General features: G+C 51.4%; 1 protein-coding gene across 1 annotated transcript; it reads left to right on the plus strand.

Annotated features, from left to right (window-relative positions):
* The first annotated feature begins 1707 nt into the window (after nucleotides 1–1707).
* On the plus strand, nucleotides 1708–20606 carry LOC132206303 (zona pellucida sperm-binding protein 3-like). Its single transcript, XM_059639895.1, has 12 exons — nucleotides 1708–1757; nucleotides 3993–4061; nucleotides 4176–4272; nucleotides 17563–17754; nucleotides 19013–19128; nucleotides 19218–19321; nucleotides 19415–19592; nucleotides 19676–19802; nucleotides 19883–19971; nucleotides 20059–20180; nucleotides 20252–20386; nucleotides 20473–20606. Exons 1-12 carry the CDS (start codon nucleotides 1708–1710, stop codon nucleotides 20604–20606), a joined length of 1413 nt encoding a protein of 470 aa, XP_059495878.1.
* The last annotated feature ends 5583 nt before the right edge of the window (nucleotides 20607–26189 follow it).

Here is a 26189-nt window from a genome sequence, read left to right on the forward strand (position 1 = left end):
TCTCCCTCACCTATCCTTCCGCCCACCAAAACTCTCTTCCCACCTCAAGCTGCACCCCTATCTCCTCCCTACCAGCCTCATCCCACCCACTTGACCTGTCTATCCTGACCTATCCCTGCCCTAACTCGCCACCTACGCTCTCCTTTCCTGGCTCCATTCCTGTCTCTTTGACCTGTCTGTCTCCCTCTACCTATCTTCTCCTCTGTCCATCTTCTCTTCATCCCTTCTCTCCCTATATATTTCAGAAACCCCTTCCCTTCCACCTTTTCTGAAGAAGGTTCTAAGCCTGAAAAGTCAGCCTTCCTCCTCCTCTGATGTTGCTTGGCCTGCTGTGTTCATCCAGTTCTACACCTTGTGATCACAGAATTTTTCCTCTTTACTGGGATGTAGTATTACTGCGGGCCATGAATTACATTCTGAAATCTCTGCCTCTGCTTTCTTACTGTCATTCCTGCTATTCTGTCAGACAAGTTCCACTTTCCTCAATCTGTCCCCATTTCACTGTAATTCCCTTTATTTCTGTTAAACGGTACAGAGAGAAAATGGGGACAGGGATGAATTGGATGATCAGCCACAATCATAGTGAATGGCAGAGCAAGTTCAAAGGTCCAAAAGGACTACCACTTTTCCTACTTGCTATGTTTCTGTGTTTCTTTGCTGCTGAGTGTGTTCTCTGCTATTAGGCTATGACATAAGGGTGAACAACCTTCCTGCAGCTATCTTGATAATTTTCCTAATAGTCTCTTATTTTTCATTAAGTTCTTCATTCTCTAAATTCAAATGAGTGGAAGCCTATTGAACTCAACTCTTCATGAGAAAATGCTTTCATATTTATCAGCCTGGTGAACTTTCTCTGGACAACTTCCAAAGCCAACATATCATTCCTCAGATAATGAGACCAAAACTGTTCAGTATTTTACGTGTGACCTCGTACTCTTTCAGCAAGAGTTGCAAATTCTTATCTGTTCAAACGAAGAATAACATTTCCTTTGCCTTTCCAGTTACTTGATGGCTGAAAGCTTTCTGTGATTCATGAAGGAGGTTTCCCAAATCCCTTGGTGTAGTAACTTTCTGCAGTCTTTCTCCACTCAAACAATATTCAGATTGTCTATTCCTTCTCCGAAAATATAACCGCAGGCTTTTGATCGCTCACCTAACGTATCTATATTGCTCGACGATTCCCATGCATGATCCCAACCGATTACCTTCCCACTTATTTCTGCGTCATCTCCAAACTGGGCTAAAATACTTTCACTTTCCAAAACCAGGTCAATAATGTCTAATTTAAATAATTGTGAACCCAGCACTGACCCATGTGACACGACACGAGAAACAGATTTCCATCCTGAAAGTTTCCCTTTAGTTCACCCCTTGTCTTCTATCAGTTCTCCGATCCTCTATCCATGCTGATGTGCTATCCCCAACAGTATAGACTCTTATTAAGTTGCCTGACATGTAGCTTGTCAAAACCTTCTAAAAATCCCAATATATGCTATATCGACTGATTTCACTTCATCCAGTCTGACTGTATCCTCTTCTCAAAATACGATAAATTTGAGCAGGAACAATGCCCCCTTCACGCAGCCAGGCTGACCCTGTTTGCCCATATAATGTATTCCTGAAAGTTCTCCAATTGAAGGTGACATTGTCATTGTCCCAAAGAACTGCATGGCTGCTGTCTCATTAGATAGAGGTGATTGGTGAGGCATGGTGACCTCCAGGTTAAGAGGCCAGGATGAGAACGTGGAAACTTCATGGTAACCTCAGACAGTGCGCGAATTGAATTGACTCCCTTTGGCAGAGACTCGTAATATTTTTCTCATCGTAGAAATTATGCTAACCGATCTATAGTTAGCTGTGTTTGACTCCCTTCACTATTGCATGAATTCAAACAGGTTACTTTGTCCTGGATGGTGTCGATCCTCATAAGGCTTCATCGATCTAGGTAACTGAGGAGGAGTTTATCACTGCCCTGACTTGTACCTTTTTGATAGTGGGCAGGGTTTGAAGAGTCAGGAAGTGAGTAACTTGCCACGGTATTCCTGACCTTTGAGCTGCTCTTGTAATCAGAATATTTAAGGGGCTTGCCCAGTTCAGTTTCTGGTCACTGGTGAATCATAATCTCTCTACTTTTGAGATAAAATGTTTATTTTTTATTCTTTCTGCTAAAGAGGATAATATCACACTTTCTCACATTGTCGTCTATTCGCCTGATCTTTGCTCCCACTGCATGCATGTGAGCCTCTGTCGCCTCCTCATGAATTATTCACAACCTAATGACTTACCTTTGTGTCATCTACAAATTTGCTGACCGTACCTATCATCCCTCCATCTCAGTTACTTATATAAATTGTGAGCAGTTTACCCCAGATACTAATCTTAGGATCATTTTCTGCCCCTTTCTATGAATTGCTACTGGAACAGTCAGTGACTCCCCCATGGATTTTTCACATTGACATTATTATACCATTACAATAAGGTACAGAAATGAGAGTGCATATAAATGTTGATATATGAAAATATGAATAACATATTTTGGACAATGATGTTACAGAACAAACAAAATCTTAGGAGGAGCAACAACAAGCAAATAATTTAGTCACACTGCCGTTTTGCAGCACTTCTTGTGTAACATTATAGCCTCAATGTCCACTCTTGGCTTGATTTCCTCTCTCCACCTTCTAAGCTGGCATTTATTAAATATGGCAATTATTAACGCACCCAGGATCACCACAATAGCAATGTGTAATAGAATTCTGATCCATGGATGTATTTGGACATTGGATCCCCAATCCAGAAGCTGTCTTACAATCTGGGTTACAGATTTCCTTATCCACATGAGTTCTCATTATTTTAAGATGTTTCATCCACTGATGAATTATCTCTCTCGCCTCCCCTCACTATACGTGTCCAATCTGCTGTCAGGTGTGGAATGGGTTGTAATTCTGGGGGAACAAACCTCTGTCGGTCCTGCTCTGTATCTGTATGATGGAGCGTGAGGTTTTCCCTTATCACTGCACCAGTTAGTGGCTGGGGCAGCACCTGCTCACCAGTCTTCAAATCAGAGATCACATTATTAATAGCCACATTGTGCGCTTCCAAAGGGAATTGTCTCCATCCCTGGGTATGATTCACTGTTGGTGTGGCTGTGCAGTCTGTTTACCCCACAAGGGCACATTGTAACAAGGACGGGTTATTCACCAGCAGAATAGACAATGAACAATATTCATAGGTGCTGCAAGCGCACTCTGGAGGTCTTTGTCTCATTATCTCGTCAGGGCAGGCCCAGTGATCCTCTCGTCGGTGACATTTTGAGAAGTCTCACACTTTCTCAACACCATCCATTACCTTGGCTTGAAATGGTCGTTTATTTTAAAGATATCCAAGTACTTTGATGCTTTCCGAAATAATGGACTCTTTTTGAAGGACATTTCAGTTTATTTTCAAGTCGGGGCATATGAATCACTGCCCTAACATAATACGTCCCTTTATCTCTGTCACAAGTACACAACACCCTATTGGTAAGGGCCAAACTTCTGAGGTAACGCCGAGTTTCACTTTCCCCATCCCATTTTATTAATTGTTCATCTGTCTGGGACATTGTGACCATGTAGTTGTCGCACATCAGCCCCAAGCTTAGTCAATGTCCAGCTGGTGTATATGGCACACCCCTCGGGCTTGTGGGCCTCCTCAAAAGTATTCGCCATCGGCCGATGGGTGTAAAAGTTTTAGACATTCAACTGAGTCCAGGGTCACTTGTGACTGATCCTGACCTCTCTCGTTGGTCTGAATCTGGATGAAGTTACTTTCCCCGGTAATGAGCTGCATTTTCTGCTGAAGGGATTGTATCCGACTTTGTAATTCTGCTGTGTCCAAGGTGTTGACAGTTGCCTCTCCTGATGCATATCCTGCCCCTGGCCAACTCCAACAGTCTTTTTTTCCTTTCTATTCTCGTTGACCATAAGCTCACTCCTGCTCAATTGTTCATTCAGGAGGTGGGCACCATTCGGGAGTATTTGTTTCAGTCAAATTAAAGACTGCCTGCGCATGTCGATATCCAGGTACCAATGTGACAGATTCTCATGTCTCCCCTCGTATCGGGCCCACACCTTCCATCCTGTGCTGTAACTCACTGCATCTCGGTTCTGGTGTGGTTTAATCTCTGGGAGACACAGGGTCATTGGCTTCCTTCGGGCCCTGAAAATTATGAAGGGCCCCAGCCGTGAGCAGAAGCACCTGTCCACGTCTCTCAATGCCCTTTACCATCTGGATGTGAGTTTGCTCGTTGAGCTGGAAGGTTCATTTTCAGACGTTTCGTCACTTTTTTTTGTTTTGAAGAAATATACTTTATTCAGAGAATGTACAAAAAATAAAACATTTATACACCTAGCCAGTCATGCAAGCCGCTCCGGGTTACCCGGGGGTACATACACCAACGAAAGGAAAAAAAAACAAAACAGAGAAAAAAAAACAAAGCAAAGAAACCGCCCCAGCAGTCGTCACCCCGCACAGACCCAGTTGGCCCCCTGACCAGTTGGGGAAGGCGCCAGCTGGGCCCAGTTACCAGATAGGGTTCTTTTCCCTTTTCTGGACGAGGGGTTTCATACGGTGGTCTTTCCCCACCGCGCCTTGGCGGCGGCTGCCCCAAGCTTTAGCGCGTCCCTCAGCACGTAGTCCTGGACCTTGGAGTGCGCCAGTCTGCAACACTCGGTCGGGGTCAGTTCTTTCAGCTGGCAGACCAGCAAGATGCGGGCAGACCAAAGAGCGTCTTTCACCGCATTGATGGTCCTCCAGGCGCAGTTGATGTTGGTCTCGGTGTGCGTCCCCGGAAACAGCCCGTAGAGCACAGAGTCCCGCGTCACGGAGCTGCTCGGGACGAACCTCGACAAATACCACTGCATCCCCCTCCAGACCTCCTGCGCATAGGCACACTCCAGAAGGAGGTGATCGACAGTCTCGTCCCCCCCGCAGCCACCTCGAGAGCGGCGTGCGGTGGTGCAGAGCTTGCGGGCATGCATAAAGGAGCTCACTAGCAGAGCCCCTATCACCGCCAACAAAGCAATGTCCTTGTGCTTGTTTGAAAGTTCTGGCGATGAGGCATTCTGCCAAATGACTTTGGCAGTCTGCGTGGGGAACCACACGACGGGATCCACCCTCTCCTTTTCTCGAAGGGTCCCGAGGATACTACGTGCTGACCACTGCCTGACGGCCTTGTGGTCAAAGGTGTTTCCTTTCAAAAATTTCTCCACGAAGGACAGGTGGTACGGAACGGTCCAACTACTCGGAGCGTTCCGCGGCAACGAGGCCAGGCCCATCCTTCGCAACACCGGGGACAGGTAGAACCTCAGTAAGTAGTGACACTTGGTGTTTGCGTACTGAGGATCTACACACAGCTTGATGCAGCCGCACACAAAGGTAGCCGTCAGGGCGAGGGTGGCGTTCAGTACGCCCTTTCCCCCATTTCCCAGGTCTTTGTACATGGTGTCCCTGCGGTTCCGGTCCATCCTCGACCCCCAAATGAAGTGGAAGATTGCCCGGGTGACCGCAGCGGCGCAGGTCCGGGGAATAGGCCAGGCCTGCACCACATACAACAGTACCGAAAGCCCCTCGCACCTGACAACCAGATTCTTACCCGCGATGGAGAGGGACCGGAGCGTCCACCTGCCCAGCTTCTGCTTCAATTTGGCGATATGCTCCTCCGAAGTCTTAGTGCATGCCCCAACTCCCCAAACCAAACACCCAGCACCTTCAGGTAGTCTGTCCTGACGGTGAAGGGGATGAAGGAGCGGTCGTACCAGTTCCCGAAGAACATGGCCTCGCTCTCACCCCTATTGAGTTTGGCACCCGAGGCCAGTTCAAACTGGCTGCAGCTGTCCAACAGTCTACTCACCGACCGACGATCGGTGCAGAAGACGGCGACATCGTCCAAGTACAGGGAGGTCATGACCTGAAGGCCTCCGCTGCCTGGGATAGTCACGCCCTTCAGGCTCACGTCCTTCCTGATGGAGGCGGCGAAGGGCTCCACACAGCACACGAACAAGGCAGGAGAGAGTGGGCAGCCCTGCCTGACTCCAGATCTAACAGGAAAACTGTCTGATTCCCACTCTTGATCGAGACTGCGCTAACGATGTTGGCGTAGAGCAGCCGGATCCAATTGCGGATGCCCTCCCCGAACCCCAATTTGGAGAGGACGTCCCTCATGTAAGCATGAGAGACCCTGTCGAAGGCCTTCTCCTGGTCCAGGCTGACGAGGCAGGTGTCCACCCGCCTGTCCTGTACGTAGGCGATCGTATCCCTGATGAGCGTGAGGCTCTCAGCAATCTTCCTGCCCCGCACAGCACAGGTTTGGTCACGGTGAATCACTGACTCCAGGACAGACCTGACCTGGTTGGCAATGACCTTGGCCAGGATTTTGTAGTCCACGTTCAAAAGTGAAATGGGACGCCAATTCTTAATTTCTTCCCTCTCCCCCTTCCTCTTGTAAATGAGGGTGATGATGCCCTTCCTCATGGACTTGCACATTTCCCCTGCCCGAAGCGCACTATTGTACACCTCCAGCAGGTCCTGGCCGACCAGGACCCACAGAGCGGAATACAGCTCGACCGGTGAGCCGTCGCTTCCGGGAGTCCTATTCCTCTGCAAGGACTTGAGGGCTCTGGCCAGCTCGTCCGGGGATATCGGCCGGACCAGCCACTCCCTCGTGCCGTCATCTAAGACCTCCGTGATAGACGACAGGAACGACTCGGAGGCCGTGCTGTCCGTGGGCTTCGTGTCGTACAGTCCGGTATAGAAGGATCTGCTGATCCTCAAAATGTCAGGCCGCGACGACGTCACCGGGCCGTCGTCCTCCTTCAGCCGGCTAAGCACAGAGCTCTCTTTGTGCACCTTCTGAAAGAAGAAACGCGAGCACGTCTCGTCCTGCTCCACGGAGCGGACACTGGACCGGAAGATTATCCTGGAGGCCTCCGCGGTGAAGAGCGAGGCTTGCTGGCCCCTCACCTCGCGGGGGTCCTCCGTGACATCGACCCCCATCAACTGCAGAAGGAGCAGGTTCTGCACCCTTTTCTGGAGTCGCGACAGCTTTGCCCGCCTCTCTCTTGCCTTCCAAACACGCTTGAGGACAAAGAACCTCTTGATGTTCTCCTTCACCGTCTCCCACCAGTCGCCTGGAGACTCAAAGAGGGGTTTCACGGTTCTCCAACCGGCTTAAGCTCTTAACTCCCTCTTAAGCTCCTCAACGTTCTCTGGGGTCAACAGTGTCGTGTTGAGCTTCCACGTCCCCTTGCCGACCGGCTGGTCGTCCTGTAAGTGACAGTCGGCCAGCAGGAGGCAGTGGTCAGAGAAGAACACCGGCTCGACGCCGGTGGACCTCAGCGAGAACGTCCGTGACACAAACAGCAAGTCTATCCTTGAGCGGATAGACCCGTCTGGCCGCGACCAGGTGTACCTCTGCTGCGCTCCGTCTGCAGGGGTGCTGAAGACGTCGAGCAGCTTGGCGTCCTTCGCCATGCCCATCAGGAATCTGGGCGTGACGTCCAGTTGACTCCCCCCACCCGCTGTCCCCACGCCGGATCTTCCATCTGCATCGATGATGCAGTTGAAGTCTCCGCCTAGGATGACCGGCCTGGACGTAGCCAGCGGGGGTGGAAGCCGCTGCAGGACGGCCAACCGCTCACGCCGTACCACTGGGGCGTAAACGTTGACCAGCCTCAGGGGAGCATTTCTGTAGGTGATGTCAGCCACTAGGAGGCGCCCCCCCACCACCTCCTGAACTTGAGAGATGGTGAAGTCGCGCCCCGCAGCAGAATAGCCACGCTCGAGGAGCGACAGTCGTTACCCCCCGACCAGATCGAAGGCCCACAGGTCCAGGCGCCGGACCATTTCCCGTGCCTGCCGAGGTGCGGTATCCCGCACTCCTGCAGAAACAGGAGGTCCGCCTTGATGGTGGTGAGGTAGGCCAACGTGTACACACATTTCGCGGTTGACTTGACGCTGCGCACATGAATGCTCGCAACTCTTACCCCCATTGAAGGCAGTGACCACAGTACCCTCCCCAAGTCCAAGGTCCAGCCCCTCCATCTGTCCCTTCATGCCCATTGCCCGGGCTAACTGCTGGACGCTCTCTGGGCTCAGGAAACCGTCCGTGCTGCCTTCCGGTTGGCATCCCCCCGCCATGGGTGCGGAGGCAGGAGGGTCCAGCTCCGGATCAGGCTGGGGACGCGCTGTTTTATCCTTCCCGCCTGGAAGTTCCTGGGGGCCCTCCAGTGCTCAGCGGCACTTGACTTGGTGTCGGAGGGAGCCTCAGGACTCCTCACGTCACCTGGAAGCGGGGTGCTGCTTTCCTTCACCCTCGAGACCTTTAACTTCTGCTTCAGGTGGGCCCTCTCCGAATCCTCCTCGTCAGAGGAGCTCTTATAGCCCCCCTGTAGCTGCCTCTTCCCGCCTGATGGTTGCGGTTCGTGGGCCCGTTGACGCACCTTCCTCCTCGCTTTCCGGACTGTTGTCCACTCCCCTGGGTCGCCTGCCGCCGCCTCCATTGGCTCCGGGTTGTCGGGGGGGATCGGAACCTGCAGGGGTGCTTTGCTGGCCTCGGGCCCATCCTGCAGGGCTCGGCCCTCCTGTATGGCCTGGCCCTCCTGCACATTAGTGGGGTCCTTGCTGGGCCCTGGTGCCTTCCTCTCCTCCGGGGGGCTGGCCCCGCATTTCCCCTGCCGGCGACCTGGGCGTAGGTGGTAACCCGCCGCGGGCATGCCTTATAGAAGTGGACCGCTTCCCCGCAAATATTGCAGCTTCTCTCTCGTGGGCAATCCTTTGCAAGGTGTCCCTCCTCCCTGCAGTTCCTGCAGATGGTGGCTTTGCAGTCGGCCGCCATGTGGCCTGACCTACCACAGGCATGGCAGACTTTAGGTTGCCCTGCATAGGTCAGGTAGCCCCTGCTCCCGCTGATCGCGAAGCTGGACAGTGGGTGTGTGACATTCCCGTCTGCACCCTAACTCAGCGTCACCTTGACCTGCCTCTTACTCGTCCAGATGCCAAAGGGGTCCACGATGTCAGTTAGGTCCCCTTCCACCTTCACGTACCTTCCGAGGAAGGTCAGGACATCAACTGCTGGCACATGCGGGTTGTACATGTGTATAGTCACCATACGGCTCCTCTGCGCTGGCATCACATACAGTGGGACAGCGGTCAATACCGAGAGGGGGCCCTCACCTCCTTTCTCCTTGAAAACCTCCAGGAAGTGCTCGCAAAGCTTGCCCTCCTGAAGGTCACGTCATAAAAACCTCCTCCGGGGAAATCCTGCAGGCAGTAAATGTCCGCAGCAGCGAACCCACAACAGCCCAACAGGACCCTCTTCACGAAGAAGGTGCGGTCCACAGGTGCACCTTCATCCACCTTCTTTACGGAAACACGGATGGTGTTCCGGACCCCCTGACCTGGGGCACGAGCACTTGCCGCAGCCATCGTTGCAGGTTGGCTGCTCCCCTGAACCAACGTTAGGCTGAAGCCAGCATTAAGACCACTGGTTGCAAGGGTGCACAGCCAACCCAACGTTCTCCTTTCACCCCCAAGACAGCACTCTCCTCCTCTCGGCCCACAAGAGAGTGGGTCGTTACTTTGTTCCAGATGTAAGCTGGTTCTCTGAGCTTGCCAGTTTGTTCCCAAACGTTTCGTCATCATTCTAGGTAACATCATCAGCGAGCCTCCGACGAAGCTCTGGTGTTACGGCCCGCTTTCTATTTATCTGTTAGGTTTCCTTAGGTTGGTGATGTCATTTCCTGCATTGCAGATGTCATTTTCTGTTCTTGTTCTCAGGGGATGGTAGATTGGCTCCAGCTCAATGTGTTTGTTGATGGAGTTCCGGTTGGAATGCCACGCTTCTAGGAATTCTCGTGCGTGTCTCTGTTTGGCTTGTCCTAGGATGGATGTGTTGTCCCAATCAAAGCGGTGTCCTTCCTCATCTGTATGTAAGGATACGAGTGATAGTGGGTCATGTGGTTTTGTGGCCAGTTGATGTTCATGTATCCTGGTGTAGAGCTTTCTGCCAGTTTGTCCAATGTAGTGTTTGTCACAGTTCTTGCAAGGTGTTGTGGAGATGACTTTCGTTTTGTTTGTTGTCTGTATAGGGTCTTTTAAGTTCATTAGCACTAACTTCACAGCTAATGAACTTAAAAGACCCTATACAGACAACAAACAAAATGAAAGTCATCTACAAAATACCTTGCAAGAACTGTGACAAACACTACATTGGACAAACTGGCAGAAAGGTCCACACCAGGATACATGAACATCAACTAGCCACAAAACCACATGACCCACTATCACTCGTATCCTTACATACAGATGAGGAAGGACACCGCTTTGATTGGGATAACACATCCATCCGAGGACAAGCCAAACATAGACACGCACGTGAATTCCGAGAAGCATGGCATTGCAACCGGAACTCCATCAACAAACACATTGAGCTGGAGCCAATCTACCATCCCCTGAGAACAAGTACAGGAAATGACATCACCGACCCAAGGAAACCTAACCAGATAAATAGAAAGTGGGACATAACACCAGCATTTCATCGGAGGCTCACTGTTGATGTTACCTAGAATGGTTCTGAAACATCTGGGGACAAACCTTCAAGCTCAGTGAACCAGCTTCCATCTGGAACAAAATAAAGACCCACTCTCTTGTGGGCCGAGAGGAGGAGAGTGCTGTCTTGGAGGTGAAAGGAGGACGTCGGGTTGGCTGTGCACCCTTGCAACCAGTGGTCTTAATGCTGGCTTTGGCCTAACACTGGTTCAGGGGAGCAGCCAACCAGCAACGATGGCTGTGGCAAGTGCTCGTGCCCCAGGTCAGGGGGTCCGGAACACCATCCGTGTTTCCGTAAAGAAGGTGGATGAAGGTGCACCTGTGGACCGCTCCTTCTTCGTGAAGAGGGTCCTGTTGGGCTGTTGTGGGTTCGCTGCTGCGGACATTTACTGCCTGCAGGATTTCCCCGGAGGAGGTTTTTATGATGTGACCTTCAGGAGTGCCAAGCTTTGCGAGCACTTCCTGGAGGTTTTCAAGGAGAAAGGAGGGGAGGGCCCCCTCTCTGTATCGACCGCTGTCCCGCTGTTTGTGATGCCAGCGCAGAGGAGCCGTATGGTGACTATACACATGTACAACCCGCATGTGCCAGCGGTTGATGTCCTGACCTTCCTTGGAAGGTACGTGAAGGTGGAAGGGGACCTAACTGACATCATGGACCCCTTTGGCATCTGGACCAGTAAGAGGCAGGTCAAGGTGATGCTGAGGACAGGCGCGAACGGGAATGTCGTACACCCACCGTCCAGCTTCGCAATCGGCGGGAGCAAGGGCTACCTGACCTATGCAGGGCAACCTCAAGTCTGCCATGCCTGTGGTAGGTCAGGCCACGTGGCGGCCGACTGCAAAGCCACCATCTGCAGGAACTGCAGGGAGGAGGGACACCTTGCAAAGGATTGCCCACAAGAGAAAAGCCGCAACCTTTGCGGGGAAGCGGGCCACCTCTATAGGGCATGCCCGCAGCGGGGGACCACCTACGCCCAGGTCACTGACAGGGGCATTGCGGGGCCAGCCCCCCCGGAGGAGAGGAAGGCACTAGGGCCCAGCAAGGACCCCACCAATGTGCAGGAGGGCCCGGCTGTGCAGGAGGGCCCAGCCCCGTAGGATGGGCCCGAGGCCAGCAAAGCGCCCCTGCAGGCTCTGCTCCCCCCCGACAACCCGCAGTCGATGGAGGCGGCGACAGGCGACCCAGGGGAGTGGACGACGGTCCGGAAAGCGAGGAGGAAGGTGCGTCGACGGGCCCACGAACCACAAACATCAGGCAGGAAGAAGCAGCTACAGGGGGGCGAAAGAGCTCCGCTGACGAGGGGGATTCGGAGAGGGCCCGCACGAAGCAGAAGTTAAAGATCTCGATTGAGAACGAAAGCAGCATCCCGCTTCCAGGTGACGGGAGGCGTCCTGAGGCTCCCTCCGACACCAAGTCAAGTGCCGCTGGGGCACTGGAGGGCCCCCCGGAACTTCCAGGCGAGAAGGAGGACACAGCGCGTCCCCAGCCAGACCCAGAGGGGAGCCTCCTGCATCCGCACCCCTGACGGGGGGATGCCACCCGAAAGGCAGCACGGACGGTTTCCTGAGCCCAGAAAGCGTCCAGCAGTTAGCCCGGGCAATGGGCATGAAGGGACAGACGGAGGGGCTGGACCTTGGACTTGGGGAGGGTACTGCGGTCACTGCCCACAATGGGGGTACGAGTTGCGAGCATTAATGTGCGCAGTGTCAAGTCCACCGCAAGATGTGTGTCCACATTGAAGACTTCAATTGCATCATCGATGCAGATGGAAGTTCCGGCACGGGGACAGCGGGTGGGGGGAGTCAACTGGACGTCACGTCCAGATTCCTGATGGACACGGTGGAGGACGCCAAGCTGCTCGACGTCTTCAGCACCCCTGCAGACGTAGCGCAGCGGAGGTACACCTGGTCGCGGCCAGACGGGTCTACCCGTTCAAGGATAGACTTCCTGTTTGTGTCAAGGGCGATCTCGGTCAGGTCCACCAGCGTCGAGCCGGTGTTCTTATCTGACCACTGCCTCCTGCTGGCCGACTGTCACTCACAGGACGACCAGCTGGCCAGCAAGGGGACGTGGAAGCTCAACACGACTCTGTTGACCCCAGAGAACGCCGAGGAGCTTAAGAGGGAGTACGCCGGTTGGAGAACCGTGAAACCCCTCTTTGAGTCTCCAGGCGACTGGTGGGAGACGGTGAAGGAGAACATCAAGACGTCCTTTGTCCTCCAGGGTGTTTGGAAGGCGAGAGAGAGGCGGGGAAAGCTGTCGCGACTCCAGAAAAGGGTGCACAACCTGCTCCTTCTGCAGTTGATGGGGGTCGATGTCACGGAGGACCTCCGCGAGGTAAGGGGCCAGCAAGCCTCGCTCTTCACCGCAGAGGCCTCCAGGATAATCTTCCGGTCCAGGGTCCGTTCCGTGGAGCAGGACGAGACGTGCTCGCGTTTCTTCTTTCAGAAGGTGCACAAAGAGAGCTCTGTGCTTAGCCGGCTGAAGGAGGACGACAGCTCGGCGACGTCGTCTCGGCCCGACATTTTGACGATCAGCAGGTCCTTCTATGCTGGACTGTACGACACGAAGCCCGCGGACAGCACGGCCTCCGAGTCGTTCCTGTCGTCTATCACGGAGGTCTTAGACGACGGCACGAGGGAGTGGCTGGACCGGCCGATATCCCTGGACGAGCTGACCAGAGCCCTCAAGTCCTTCGAGAGGAATAGGACTCCCGGAAGCGACAGCTTACCGGTCGAGCTGTATTCCGCTCTGTGGGACCTGGTCGGCCAGGACCTGCTGGAGGTGTACAATAGTGCGCTTCGGGCAGGGGAAATGTGCAAGTCCATGAGGAAGGGCATCATCACCCTCATTTACAAGAGGAAGGGGGAGAGGGAAGAAATTAAGAATTGGCGTCCCATTTCACTATTGAACATGGACGACAAAATCTTGGCCAAGGTCATAGCCAACCGGGTCAGGTCTGTCCTGGAGTCGGTGATTCACCCTGACCAAACCTGTGCTGTGCTGGGCAGGAAGATCGCTGAGAGTCTCGTGCTCATCAGGGATACGATCGCCTACGTACAGGACAGGCGGGTGGACACCTGCCTCGTCAGCCTGGACCAGGAGAAGGCCTTCGACAGGGACTCTCATGCTTACATGAGAGACGTCCTCTCCAAATTGGGGTTCGGGGAGGGCATCCGTAATTGGATCCGGCTGCTCTACGCCATTATCGTTCGTGCAGTCTCGATCAACGGGTGGGAATCAGACAGTTTTCCTGTTAGATCTGGAGTCAGGCAGGGCTGCCCGCGCTCTCCTGCCTTGTTCGTGTGGTGTGTGGAGCCCTTCGCTGCCTCCATCAGGAAGGACGTGAGCCTGAGGGGCGTGACTATCCCAGGCAGCGGAGGCCTCCAGGTCAAGACCTCCCTGTACATGGACGATGTCGCCGTCTTCTGCACCCATCGTCGGTCGGTGAGTAGACTATTGGACATTTGCAGCCAGTTTGAACTGGCCTCGGGTGCCAAAGTCAATAGGGGTAAGAGCGAGGTCATGTTCTTCGGGAACTGGGACGACCGCTCCTTCATCCCCTTCACCGTCAGGACAGACTACCTGAAGGTGCTCAGTGTATGGTTTGGTGGAGCTGGGGCGTGCACTAAGACTTGGGAGGAGCGTATCACCAAATTGAAGGAGAAGCTGGGCAGGTGGACGCTCCGGTCCCTCTCCATCGCGGGTAAGAACCTGGTTGTCAGGTGCGAGGGGCTTTCGGTCCTGTTGTATGTTGTGCAGGCCTGGCCTATTCCCCGTACCTGCGCCGCTGCGGTCACCCGGGCCATCTTCCACTTCATTTGGGGGTCGAGGATGGACCGGGTCCGCAGGGACACCGTGTACAAAGACCTGGGAAATGGGGGAAAGGGCGTACCGAACGCCACCCTCGCCCTGACGGCTACCTTTGTGTGCGGCTGCGTCAAGCTGTGTGTAGATCCTCAGTACGCAAACACCAAGTGTCACTACTTACCGAGGTTCTACCTGTCCCCGGTGTTGCGAAGGATGGGCCTGGCCTCGTTGCCGCGGAACGCTCCGAGTAGTTGGACCGTTCCGTACCACCTGTCCTTCGTGGAGAAATTTTTGAAAGGAAACACCTTTGACCACAAGGCCGTCAGGCAGTGGTCAGCACGTAGTATCCTCGGGACCCTTCGGGAAAAGGAGAGGGTGGATCCCGTCGTGTGGTTCCCCACGCAGACTGCCAAAGTCGTTTGGCAGAATGCCTCATCGCCAGAACTTTCAAACAAGCACAAGGACATTGCTTGGCTGGCGGTGAGAGGGGCTCTGCTAGTGAGCTCCTTTATGCATGCCCGGAATCTCTGCGCCACCGCACGCTGCCCTCGAGGTGGCTGCGGAGCGGGGAGGAGACTGTCGATCACCTCCTTCTGGAGTGTGCCTATGCGCAGGAGGTCTGGAGGGGGATGCAGTGGTATTTGTCGAGGTTCGTCCCGAGCAGCTCCGTGACGCGGGACTCTGTGCTCTACGGGCTGTTTCCGGGGACGCACACCGAGACCAACATCAACTGCGCCTGGAGGACTATCAATGCGGTGAAAGACGCTCTTTGGTCTGCCCGCAACTTGCTGGTCTGCCAGCTGAAAGAACTCACCCCGACCGAGTGTTGCAGACTGGCGCACTCCAAGGTCCAGGACTACGTGCTGAGGGACACGCTGAAGCTTGGGACAGCCGCCGCCAAGGCGCGGTGGGGAAAGACCACCGTATGAAACCCCTCGTCCAGAATCGAAAAAAAGAACCCTATCTGGTAACTGGGCCCAGCTGGCGCCTTCCCCAACTGGTCAGGGGGCCAACGGGGACTGTGCGGGGAGACGACTGCCGGGGTGTTTTCTTTGCTTTGTTTTTTTTGCCTTCTTTATTTTTTGCCTTTAGTTGGTCTATATACCCCGTGGGTAACCCGGAGCGGCTTGCATGACTGGCTAGGTGTATAAATATGTTTTATTTTTGTACCTGTTATGAATAAAGTATATTTCTTCAAATAAAAAAAAAATCATCCCAACCCACATCCCCATCACTGCCTCCCCAACTTCTCACAGACACAAAGACACACATTATGTCTCTGTGTGCAGCGAGCTGACCCTGCAGCCTTTCTCTCTGTCTCTGACATTTTGTGAGATCTGCAGCACTCCTCCTCATTTCCTGAACATCTCTCTGGATCAAGTTCATTGCAGCTTTTAAATCATTGCGTTTTCCTTCCATGTTTCCATTTCAGCTTTAACTGTTTGGAATTTTCCCTCTCACTTATTCTCCTTGTGAGCAGTTTCTCACATTGCACCTGGTCCTGGTTCATCTGTACCAAGTCCCATATTCTTCTGTCCCTGCAGATTGGTTACTCTGTCACTGAGGCAGGCTCCCTCCTCACAGAGTCTCTTGTCCTCTTTCTCTAGTCTTTCCCTCTCTACCTTCTCTGCCTTAACTTGCTGTCAGCCTTCCATCCATTCAGCATTGTGTTAACATCAGCCATCTAGTCTCAGTGTCTGGTACCCCCCGTCTGCACCTTTCTTCCTGCAGCTTCTGGTCAGCATCTCCCAGGCAGCGATGTCAGCAGCTTGTCCCCTTCTCCTGTCTTTCCATTCCTATTCCCCCTCCCTCTCCCTGTCCCCTCTGCAGCCTCTGGCTAACGGTGTGAAGATGTGGACTGAACGTTGCCTTCTCAAGGACAGTTGGAAGACGGATATTAAAAAGTTGGCCTTTCCAGGACGACACATCCATTACCAATAAAACTAAGCGGGCAAGTAACAAAACAAGGGAGGACCCTTGAGGGGAGTGAATGGAACGACAATGGGTAATTTCCATCTAAAATTGAAGCCAAGGTGAAAATACATTTGAAGGAAAAGTGAAGACAGGATTCACCACTGCTGGTGGATGCCAACGCATTTGATTTCATCCCAATTGAATCCACAGTGGCAGGGATTGCTGAGGTTTAGCTGCAGAGTAAAGCGCATTCTGCTCTCTCCACATAGAACACTCCCAGGACAGGTACATTGTGGAATTATATACAGAGTAATGTTCCCTTACGATGTATCAAACTCTCCCTGGACAGCTGCAGATAAAGCGTAAAGCTGTATCTACACTGCCCGCATTGACACTCCAAGGAAAGGGACAGCGCACGGTTTGATACCGAATACAGGTGACCTTCAAACGGTACCAGGACAGGTAATAGTATGGAGCAAGATAGTGAATAAACTTACTCTTTCTTTTAAACTGAAAGAAAGGTTCCCTTTACACTGCCTCAATTAAACATTCCTGGGATGCAGTGGGTTGGGAGTTGACCGGGGGAGCGGTGGTCGCTGGGTTAGGATAGAGCATGGAACATGAGACAAACCTGAAGAACACTTCTTTTGTCCAGTCCAATCCCCATCCAGGGACACTTCTCTGTATGGCTCACTGTCAGACACTCGAGGTCAGGAAAGGTTAAACCCACCAACACCCGCCTGAACCAATGATCCATGTTTGATGATTGTCCTCAGGAGCCCCGTCACCATGAGAAATTGTGGAGCTGAATGCAGTCAGGTGACAGCACAGCAACTCCCAGCCATTCCTAATGGTCCAAATGGAACACGCCCTCCTGGTGATCAATGCCAGAGTTTAGTCATTGGTGGAAATTGCAGAGACTGGGGCTGGTTCATTGGTTCAATGTTGCTGCCTCTGGCCTGATTGGTGTCAGGTGGGTGCAGGTTGTGTGTACAAATGGAGCTGGGTGGGGGCTGGAAGGGATGCTTGTGTTGTTTGGGATCATGGGGGATTTTGTAGTGAGGGGTTTGTTCCTTCTGTTGGTGTTAGTTGGAGCTGTTTGTTGCTCTGAAACTTGGCAACAGTTTCTGAGCCAGAGGTATCCATGGAGAATAGTGAGAGCCACTCCTGTACCTGAGAGAGTCCCTCCTCATGGGGGTCCCATTGGTTCCAGTTTCAGAATGTCTGAGGGTGGGAGTGTGTCTCCACTGCAGACTGTGATGGTGCAGTGTGGAGAGCACAAGCTGCTGGTCAGGGCCCAGTTGGATTTATTTGGAACCAGGCACCCAATTAAAGCTGCTGACCTGACACTGGGGACAGTGGGTTGTCGGCCAACCAGGATCTACCCTGAGAACCACACCGTCCTCTTCGATTACGGGCTGCATGAGTGTGGCAGCAGACTGCAGGTAATGAGTCCGCTGTACTTGCCTGCCTGACTTGTTCTTCCCCCCTCCTACCTTCCCACTTCAAGCTGCACCTTCTTCACTTCCTACCTACTAACCTTATCCCACCCCCTTGATCTGTCCATCCTCCCCAGACTGACTTATCCCCTTCCTACCTCCCCACCCATACTCTGCTCTTCTCCTCTATCCATCTTTAGTCTGTCTCCCTGCTTCTCCCCACTTATTTCAGAATTGCCTCCCAATCCCCTCTTCTGATGAAGAGTCTTGGCCTTTTCAGCCAAGTCAGCTTTTGGGGCCCTAAGATCCTGCTGTGTCCATCCAGCCCCACACTTTGTTATACCTGCTGGTAGCTTGGTCTGGGTGTTGTTCAACTTGTGTAACCCTGGCTGCGGTGACATGAATGGTCTCTAGCTGTATTAATCCACAATCTGGCCTTAGGCTGTGCTTGGCCTCTGCTTGAATTTCTGTCTGTTCTAGATGTTTTGAAATGTTCTGTTTCTTTGTGTACTTCCAGCTTGTTCTCAGTCAGATTTGTTTGGATGTGGTATTTTCAATTCAGTTCTCAACCATGCTCTACTGACAGCAAGATGCTGTATTGATTTGAGCTCCAAACTGTTGACTGATTAGAATTTGTGTAATATTTCTAAAGTAGTAACTTCTGTTTCTGTATTCCAGACAGCCATAGTCCCATAAGACATGGGAGTGGAAGTGAGGCCATTAGGCCCATCAAGTCTACTCTGCCATTTAAATCATGGCTGGTGGGCACTTCAACTCCACTTCCCTGCTCTCTCTCCCTGTAGCCCCTGATTCCTTCTGAGATCTGCCATGTCCTGGCCTCGACTGCACTCCATGGCAATGAATTCCACAAGCCCACCACTTTCTGGCTGAAGAAATGTTGTCTTGTTTCATTTTCAACTTTACCCCCTCTAATTTTCAGGCTGTGCCCACAGGTCCTAGTCTCGCCGCCTAACAGGAACACCTTCCGAGTGTTAACCCCTTCTAGGCCACTTTTCATTGACTTATTGCCCCTGAACACTCATGCTTATGCCTCAGATCTTTCTACCCCTGTCCCACAAATCTTGGTTCTTTACAAGTCTGTTTAGTCTCTCTCATAGAGAATTCGAGTTATTTGGAGTTGCTTGTAGCTTTGCTTGTCTGGGTCCTTAAAGAATGCATCCAATGGGATGAAGCCATTGTGAGCCCTGTCCTGCCCCTTCTCAGTTCAGATCAGTTCCTAATTCCTTAGCCTGGTATCTTTCAGATGACTGGAGATTTCCTGATCTACACCACCCACCTGACCCACATCCCAAACTATCCTGGGTCTGTCATTGTGCGAACCAATGGGGCTGTCATTCCCATTGTGTGTCGTTATTTCAGGTGAGAGTCTTCATTTGATTGATCAACATTTATTTTCAGCCACAGTGGTTGTCTTTGTGTTGTAAAATGGCTGCCCTGTCTCTACCCAGGAAGGGCAATGTGAGCAGTAACCCCATCAAGCCCACTTGGATCCCATTCAGCTCCACCAGGTCTAGAGAAGGGCATCTGTCGTTCTCCCTGCGTCTAATGAATGGTATGTGATGGCTGGCTGGGGAGGGATCTCCTGGTGTCACTCACTGGGGGTTGCACCCACTGTCTCTCCAACCCTTGTCCTCTTGTACTTCAGGTGACTGGCTTACAGAGCGCACTTCCACTGTCTACTCCCTGGGAGAACTCATTCACATTGAGGCGTCTGTTTCAATGGACAACCACGTGCCCCTGAAGCTGTACATTGACCGCTGTGTGGCTACACTGAGCCCAGGCAAGGACTCCAGCCCCAGATACAGCATCATTGACTACAATGGGTAAGGAGCTCTCTGCTTTCTCCAGCTGCTTCCATCTCAATGGCTTCACTCCATTCACTTCATGGCCCTTTGTTCACCTGCAGTTGCCTCGTGGACAGCCAAGCTGAGGACTCCTTTTCGACCTTTGTGTTGCTGAGAGACCAGCGGGAGCCGGACAAGCTCAGGTTTGACCTGGATGCCTTCCGCTTCTATGGAGATGAGCGTTCCTTGGTAAGAGCAAGCTGCTGACTGGCTTCTCCCCACAGGGTGGGAGTGGCTAAACACTGACATGTGCTGAATGTGTCCCTCAGATTTTCATCACCTGTCACCTGAGAGTTGCTGCAGTGGATCAGGGAGATTCCAGGAACAAAGCTTGCACTTTCCAGAAGCTGCACAAGATGTGAGTGTCCCCCACTCCATGCCCCTTAGTGATGTTGTTGGAGAGGTGATGCACCGTGTGGTTGAATGGGCTGTTTCTCCTATTTAGCTGGACCCCACTGGAAGAGTCGACCAGTGACGTTTGTGCCTGTTGCCATGTCGGGAACTGTGGTAGCACAGGGGAGATCGTGTTCCCGTCCAGAGGAAGGAGAGATGTTGGAGCTGAAGCTGGTAGGTAACGGCCCCACTCTGGGGACTATACCCTCCTTCCCTGATCCTGACCGTACTGTTGCTTCCTGCAGGGAGTGAAGCTGGATTGAAGTGGGAGGGTGAGGCCTCAGTTGGCCCCCTGCTCGTTCTGGATCCTGAGCTGACCAGCCTGGCAACTGAGCCCCTGACTGAGGTTGAGCAAAGGATGCAGGATATGTCTCCAGGCGGTGAGCTGTCTGACTGCTAGTTTCTTTGTGCTAGTTTCTTTGTCCCAGTTTCCCTCAGTAACCATTGGTTTCTCCTTGTTGTGTAGGTCTGCAGTCTGAGCTGGTTGTGATGGTGTCACTGACAGTGACGGCTGTCTCCCTGATCTCTGCTTCGTTGATGGCCTTGTTCCTGTACAGGAAACACAAGCAAACTCCTGTCACCTCATTAAATGACCAATAAAGCAGTGATTTGTTGAGTTTCCTGTCCAGGCCTAGTTTTTATTTTTCTACCTTCGTGGAATTTTCTAGTATTTCCAAGGAGGATTTCTCGTCCTCATTTGGCATTGACTCCCACAGTTAGGCCTCTCTTGTAACCGCCTGGAGATTGAGCTCTCTGTCACCTCTTCTAAGCTTCAGAATTTTTGATCTTCAACCTCCAACTTGCAAACCATGCGTTATTTGGACCTTTCAGTATTTGGAGAAAGCTTGTGTTAACTGTGACTCTGCCCAAATTTGAGAAGGGCACATGGCACTTACCCCCTGAGTACATCAATAAACAATTGTGAGACAGACATCTGTGTTTAACCCTGAAATATGCTGAACTGTCATGTTGCCACGTGGGTCTACCTTTCCTCATCCCAAGATTTCTTGAGCAGAGCCCAACCTGCTCTCTTGCTTTTTGTCAATTCAAACCTGACGTTGTCCTCAGGCAGTGCTGGTGGGTGTGAAGGCAGGGTGACTATGCCACATTTCTTCCCTGGTGTTCATCTGAAACTGTCTGCTGTGCCTCTTATGGTGAGGGAGGGTGTAGCTGACTCTGAACACGAGTGGGAATTCATTTCACTGAATTCCAAACCTTGGTAGGAAATGCTGAGGAGGTCAGTTCTCAGAACACAACGTGATGTGTAGGTGAGAATGCAGTTATCTGATGTTCTTCAGACACCAGTCAGGGCCTCGGTGGAAAAAGCCTTCTCGCTAAATGCATCTGACTCCCCTTTTCTCAGGGCTGTATGTTAAATGAAATGACAGCTCATGCTCAGCAGGAGACTGAGCAGCCTTGTCCTGTCACTGTAGCTATGACATGGAGTGCTATGTTTTGTACCTCAAATATTCATTAACAAGATTAAATCAGTGGCCACAACACCATTTCAGTGTAACATAACTGACCTTCCCACCCTCCCTTGGCTTCCTCTCTTGGAATAGGAAGTTTGACACTTGGTGGGTTTTGTCCCTATGGCTTTCTCACTCTTGGCAGCATGATGTGAGGGGTTGGGAAATGATTCTTAGTGCAGGGACTGGAACAAGTTCTGCAGGCCTCAATAGTGTTCTCTATTTCAGTTGCGCAGCCTGATGTCTGACTGGAGTATACATGTTGTGGTCAGGGCATGTGGTGAGCAAGTGTTTGTCTGATGTGGCTGAGGGTAGTTGTGGAGTTAGTGATCTTAGGCTTACAAATCTGACTTTCAAGTAGTTCACAATCCGAGAAAGCTGGGTACCAAATTCCATGGGTTTGAGATGAAAGCTTTCATTCCCGTGGAAAGGTCACCAGTAGGAGGAGAGAGTCTGGGGTCAAGGTGGGTTTTCAGATTTGGTGTTGGGAACCTTGGAGAGCAATGCCTGAGTGGAGGGGAAACCTCAATTAACAATCCTTCTTCTGTAGAAGGACAGCACTGTTAGCTCCAGAGTTATCCTCCCTCATTCCTCTAAATGTAAAGGTACTTTTCTCTCCACAAACTAGCACTCCAGCTACAGTACTAAATTCCAACATCCCCAAGAAATGCACATGACCATGTTAGGTACAGAGTGCAGTTCCATGTGCCCTGTTCAGACAAGGGTTCAAGAGCAGGTACTGCATGTTAGATATGGTGTGATGCTGTTTCAAGCTGCTCCCTTGACTGCCTCCCTATTAACTTCTTCCCAAACCAGCTACAGTTACACCAGGTGAAATATTGAGGAGGATAATAACATTGTTTGTGATTTGGAGAAGTTGAATGGGTGTGTAAACAAATGGTAAAGCTAGTTCAATGTGGATCAAGATAAGCTCATCCACTCGCAGCAAAAACAGGACCATGGGTTTCTATCTGAATAGAATGGAGAACAAGGGTGGGTGTGATGAATCCTGTGTCTTTTGGCACCAGTTGCAGAAAGTCTGTATGGAGATGCAGCAGGTGGTGAGGACAGTAAATGGTATGTTGTCCCTCCGTGTTTAAGGACGGAATTAGAGCTGCCTTGCTGCAAATATACAGGGCCTGAATGGCCACCCCTGGAGTACCGTGCGTGGGTCTTGTTCTCCTTTCTTGAGGAAGGGGGTACTGGCTATGGGGGTAATGCAGCAAAAGATTTACCAGACGGATTCTGAGCTTTGCAGTGTTGAGGAGAGAAGCGAACAAACTAGTTAGAACTAGATTAACTGGTGCTGAGGTGCTAGTGTTGGAGTGGGGTTGACAAAGTCAGAGGTCACGAGGTGCCAGGTTACAGTCTGACAGGCTTTTCTAATGACACTTTGTGGTGCTGCATTCTCCAGTGTCCTTCCCCTGATAAAAGGAGCAGCGCTCCAACAGCTGAAGCTTTCAGTCCTGTTGGACTGTCACCTGGTGTCATGTATCGTGTGACTTCTCAAGTCAAAATAGATAGATTTGAAGAATAAAGGGGCAATCTCATAGAACCCTGCAATATTGTAATAGGACCAGGCACAGAAAATGCAGGAAGGATATTTCCCAATGACCATGGAGTCCAGAAACTGGAATCACCGACTTAGGGACCAGATTTCAGAATCATGGACTGCCAGACGGTAAGAAACAGTAACAAGAGTAAGTTGTTAGGGCCCTCAATCTTGCTCCACCATTAAGTAGGACTCTGGCTGATCTGGTGTTCGTGACATCCGCTTTCCAAGATCTTCCTCAAACCCTTCTTTCCCACTCCTGGCCAACAATCTATATAGTTCAACCTTGGACTATAGACAAGGACTCTGCCCACACAGCTCACTATGGCAAGGAGATCGAAGGACATCGTACCCTCTGAGGGAACAAGTTCTCTCCATCTTAGTCTTATGACTTTTACCTTTTGTGAGTTGTTGTTGTCCAGAACCTTCTGGACACTTGAATACAACACGTAATGTTTCACCTGCCTTTCTACCCCGCTTCAGACTCCCTCAAACTTAAAATCGGCTCTCGCAAAGCTATGCTGCCTGTTGGCTTGCGATGAAGATGCTGAAAATGTTCTTCCAGTAATGGTTAAATGATTGCAATGCACTTCCAGCAATGTGCTGTGTTAATTAGCCCCTGACGACTTGCATTTAGACGTACACAATGCAGAACTGAGTACAGAACCACAGCAGGCTGTTTGCCAATGTTGTGACAAACATGACGCCAGATTAAACTAATTCCTTCTGCCTGCATTTGGTCTATGACAATCATTGATTCATTGTAGATTAGTGTTTGTCTAACAGCTGCTTAAATGCACCTTTTTCTACCACTGCAGCTCATTGACTCCTCCCACTCTGAGCATATAAACTTGCACATCACATCTCATTTGAAATTTACCTCACCGATATTACATGCATGACTCTCCACCCTCTCATTTCCCCAGCCGAGTTGAGACAGTTCTCCTCAAATAATCTTAGAAACAAAGCTAGCTATGCCTTTCAAGTTCCCCTCTTAAAACAGTTTTACCAGCCTCTCCTAATGCTCTCAACAGGGGTGTCACATTGCCAATTTTGCCATCTTTTGCTGACTTGCTGGAAGACAAGGATTTTTGAAAAATGTCAACTCTCACATCCATTGTCCCTGTAGCTCAATCGTTTAGGATCCTCGGATGCAAATGAGCAGCTCCAGGGGATATTTCAGTCACTAATTTGTATAATGATACATAGTGATGTTGAAGGGGCTGAAATCCTCTCCCACGTTCCTTAGTATTTGTGGAATGTGCAATGTACCTTCCACTAGAAACACTGATGCAAAATATCTGTAACTATTTTGCCATCTCCTGGCTCCTCATAATGAACCTTCCAGGTCTGTTATCAGCGGCGTATCTTCATTTTATGTTTTAACAATCACATGCAAAGAGAATGGTCTTTCCATTTGTTTGCTAAATTACACTTGGTAGTTTATTTTTCTTTGTTTCAACTATGCTTTTAGTTGTTCTTTGCTCAAGTTTGAATTTACCACTGTTTTTAATCCCCTGAAATGGTTTTTTTTTAATGCAAAACTTGACACCAACTTTCCTGGGTTATTCAGGTTTGGTTTTTTGACACCTTGGATGGGGGGTGGTGTTGGGAGTGGGCGTCCTTTAAAATTGGACATCGAGAAGTACGGGAGTGGACTGTCTCATGCTCGGAGCAGATACGGAAGAGGGGGTGGCCATGGGTACCCGCATGGGCCCAAGCTATACCTGTCTCTCTGCAGGTTACAGGTAACAATCCCTCTTCCGTAGCTACGCTGGTCCTAAACCCCACTTCTTCCTGTTACGTTGACTGTTTTGGTGCTGCCTCATGTTCCCATGACTAGCTCAAACAGTTCATCCACTTCAACACCTTCCACCCCAACCTTAACTTCATCTGGGCCATCTCCAATACCTCTCTGTTTCCATCTCTGGCAACCAGCGAGAAACCAATATCCATTTCAAGCCCATCGAGTCCCACAGCTACCTAGAATACGCCTCGTCCCACCCAAACTCCTGCAAAAAAAGCCATCCCTATTCCCAATTCTTTTACCTGTGGCACATCTGCTTCCAGGATGAGGCATTCCACTATATAATCTCAGATGTCCATGTTTTAAGGACCACAACTTCCCCAACCACCCCCTGCTCAGTCAAGAACACCCTTGGCTATGTCTCCCACATTTCCCCCTCACACCCACCCCTCAATAAGAACTAAAACAGAATCTCCCTGGTCCTCACACACCACCCCACCAACCTCCAAATCCAACCCATCATCTTCTGACACTTTTCGGCCATCTGCAATCTGACCCTACCACCCAAGACACTTTTCTGTCACCACCCTTGTCTACTTTCCAGAGGGACCACCCTCTCTGACACCCTTGTCCACTCCACACTCCCTCCAGCCCCACCACCCTCTGCATTTCCTGCGGTTATAGGAAGTGCAACACCTGCCCCTTTCCCTCCCCACACACCCTGATCCCAGGCCCCAATAAGACTTTCCACATCAAGCAGATGTTCACTGCCCATCTGCAAATGTGCTATATTGCATCCGCTGTTCCTGATGTGGCCTCTACATCCGGGAAACCAAGTGGAGGCTTGGGGACCGCTTTGCAGAACATCTACACTTGGTTCACGCTAAACAACTGCACCTCCCCATTGTGAACCATTTCAACTCCCACTCCCATTCCTCAGATTGCATGTCCACTCAGGGCCTCCTGCAGTGCCACAATGATGCCACCTGAAGGGTGCAGGAACAGCACCTCATTCCACTTGGGAACAGTGCAGCCCAATGGTAGCAAGGTTGATTTCACAAGCTTCAAAACCTCCCCCCGCCCCACGACTGCATCCCAAAACCAGCCCAGCTCATCCCATCTCCCTAACCTATCCTTCCACCCACCAAAACTCTCTTTGCCACCTCACGCTGCACCCCCATCTCCTACCTACCAGCTTCGTCCCACTCCCATGACCTGTCTGTCCGGACTTATCCCTGCCCTCACTCCCCACCTGCACTCACCTTTACTGGCTCCATCCCCACCTCTTTTTTTGACCTGTCTGTCTCCACTCTACCTATCTTCTCCTCTATCCAACTTCCTCCCCCGTCCAATACATTTCAGAAACCCCTTCCCGTCCGCCTTCTTCTGAAGGGTCTAGGCCCAAAACATCAGAC

This window comes from Stegostoma tigrinum, chromosome 35 (genome assembly GCF_030684315.1).
Source record: "Stegostoma tigrinum isolate sSteTig4 chromosome 35, sSteTig4.hap1, whole genome shotgun sequence".
NCBI lineage: Eukaryota > Metazoa > Chordata > Chondrichthyes > Orectolobiformes > Stegostomatidae > Stegostoma > Stegostoma tigrinum.

Excerpts from the sequence above, each read along its gene's own strand:
- LOC132206303 (XM_059639895.1), top strand. The coding sequence starts at position 1,708 with ATGGTGACCTCCAGGTTAAGAGGCCAGGATGAGAACGTGGAAACTTCA. Across the intron at positions 1,758-3,992 it reads GAGAACGTGGAAACTTCATG|GAGGTGGGCACCATTCGGGA; the intron begins GTAACCTCAGAC and ends TTGTTCATTCAG. Across the intron at positions 4,273-17,562 it reads ATGCCCTTTACCATCTGGAT|ACTGTGATGGTGCAGTGTGG; the intron begins GTGAGTTTGCTC and ends TCTCCACTGCAG.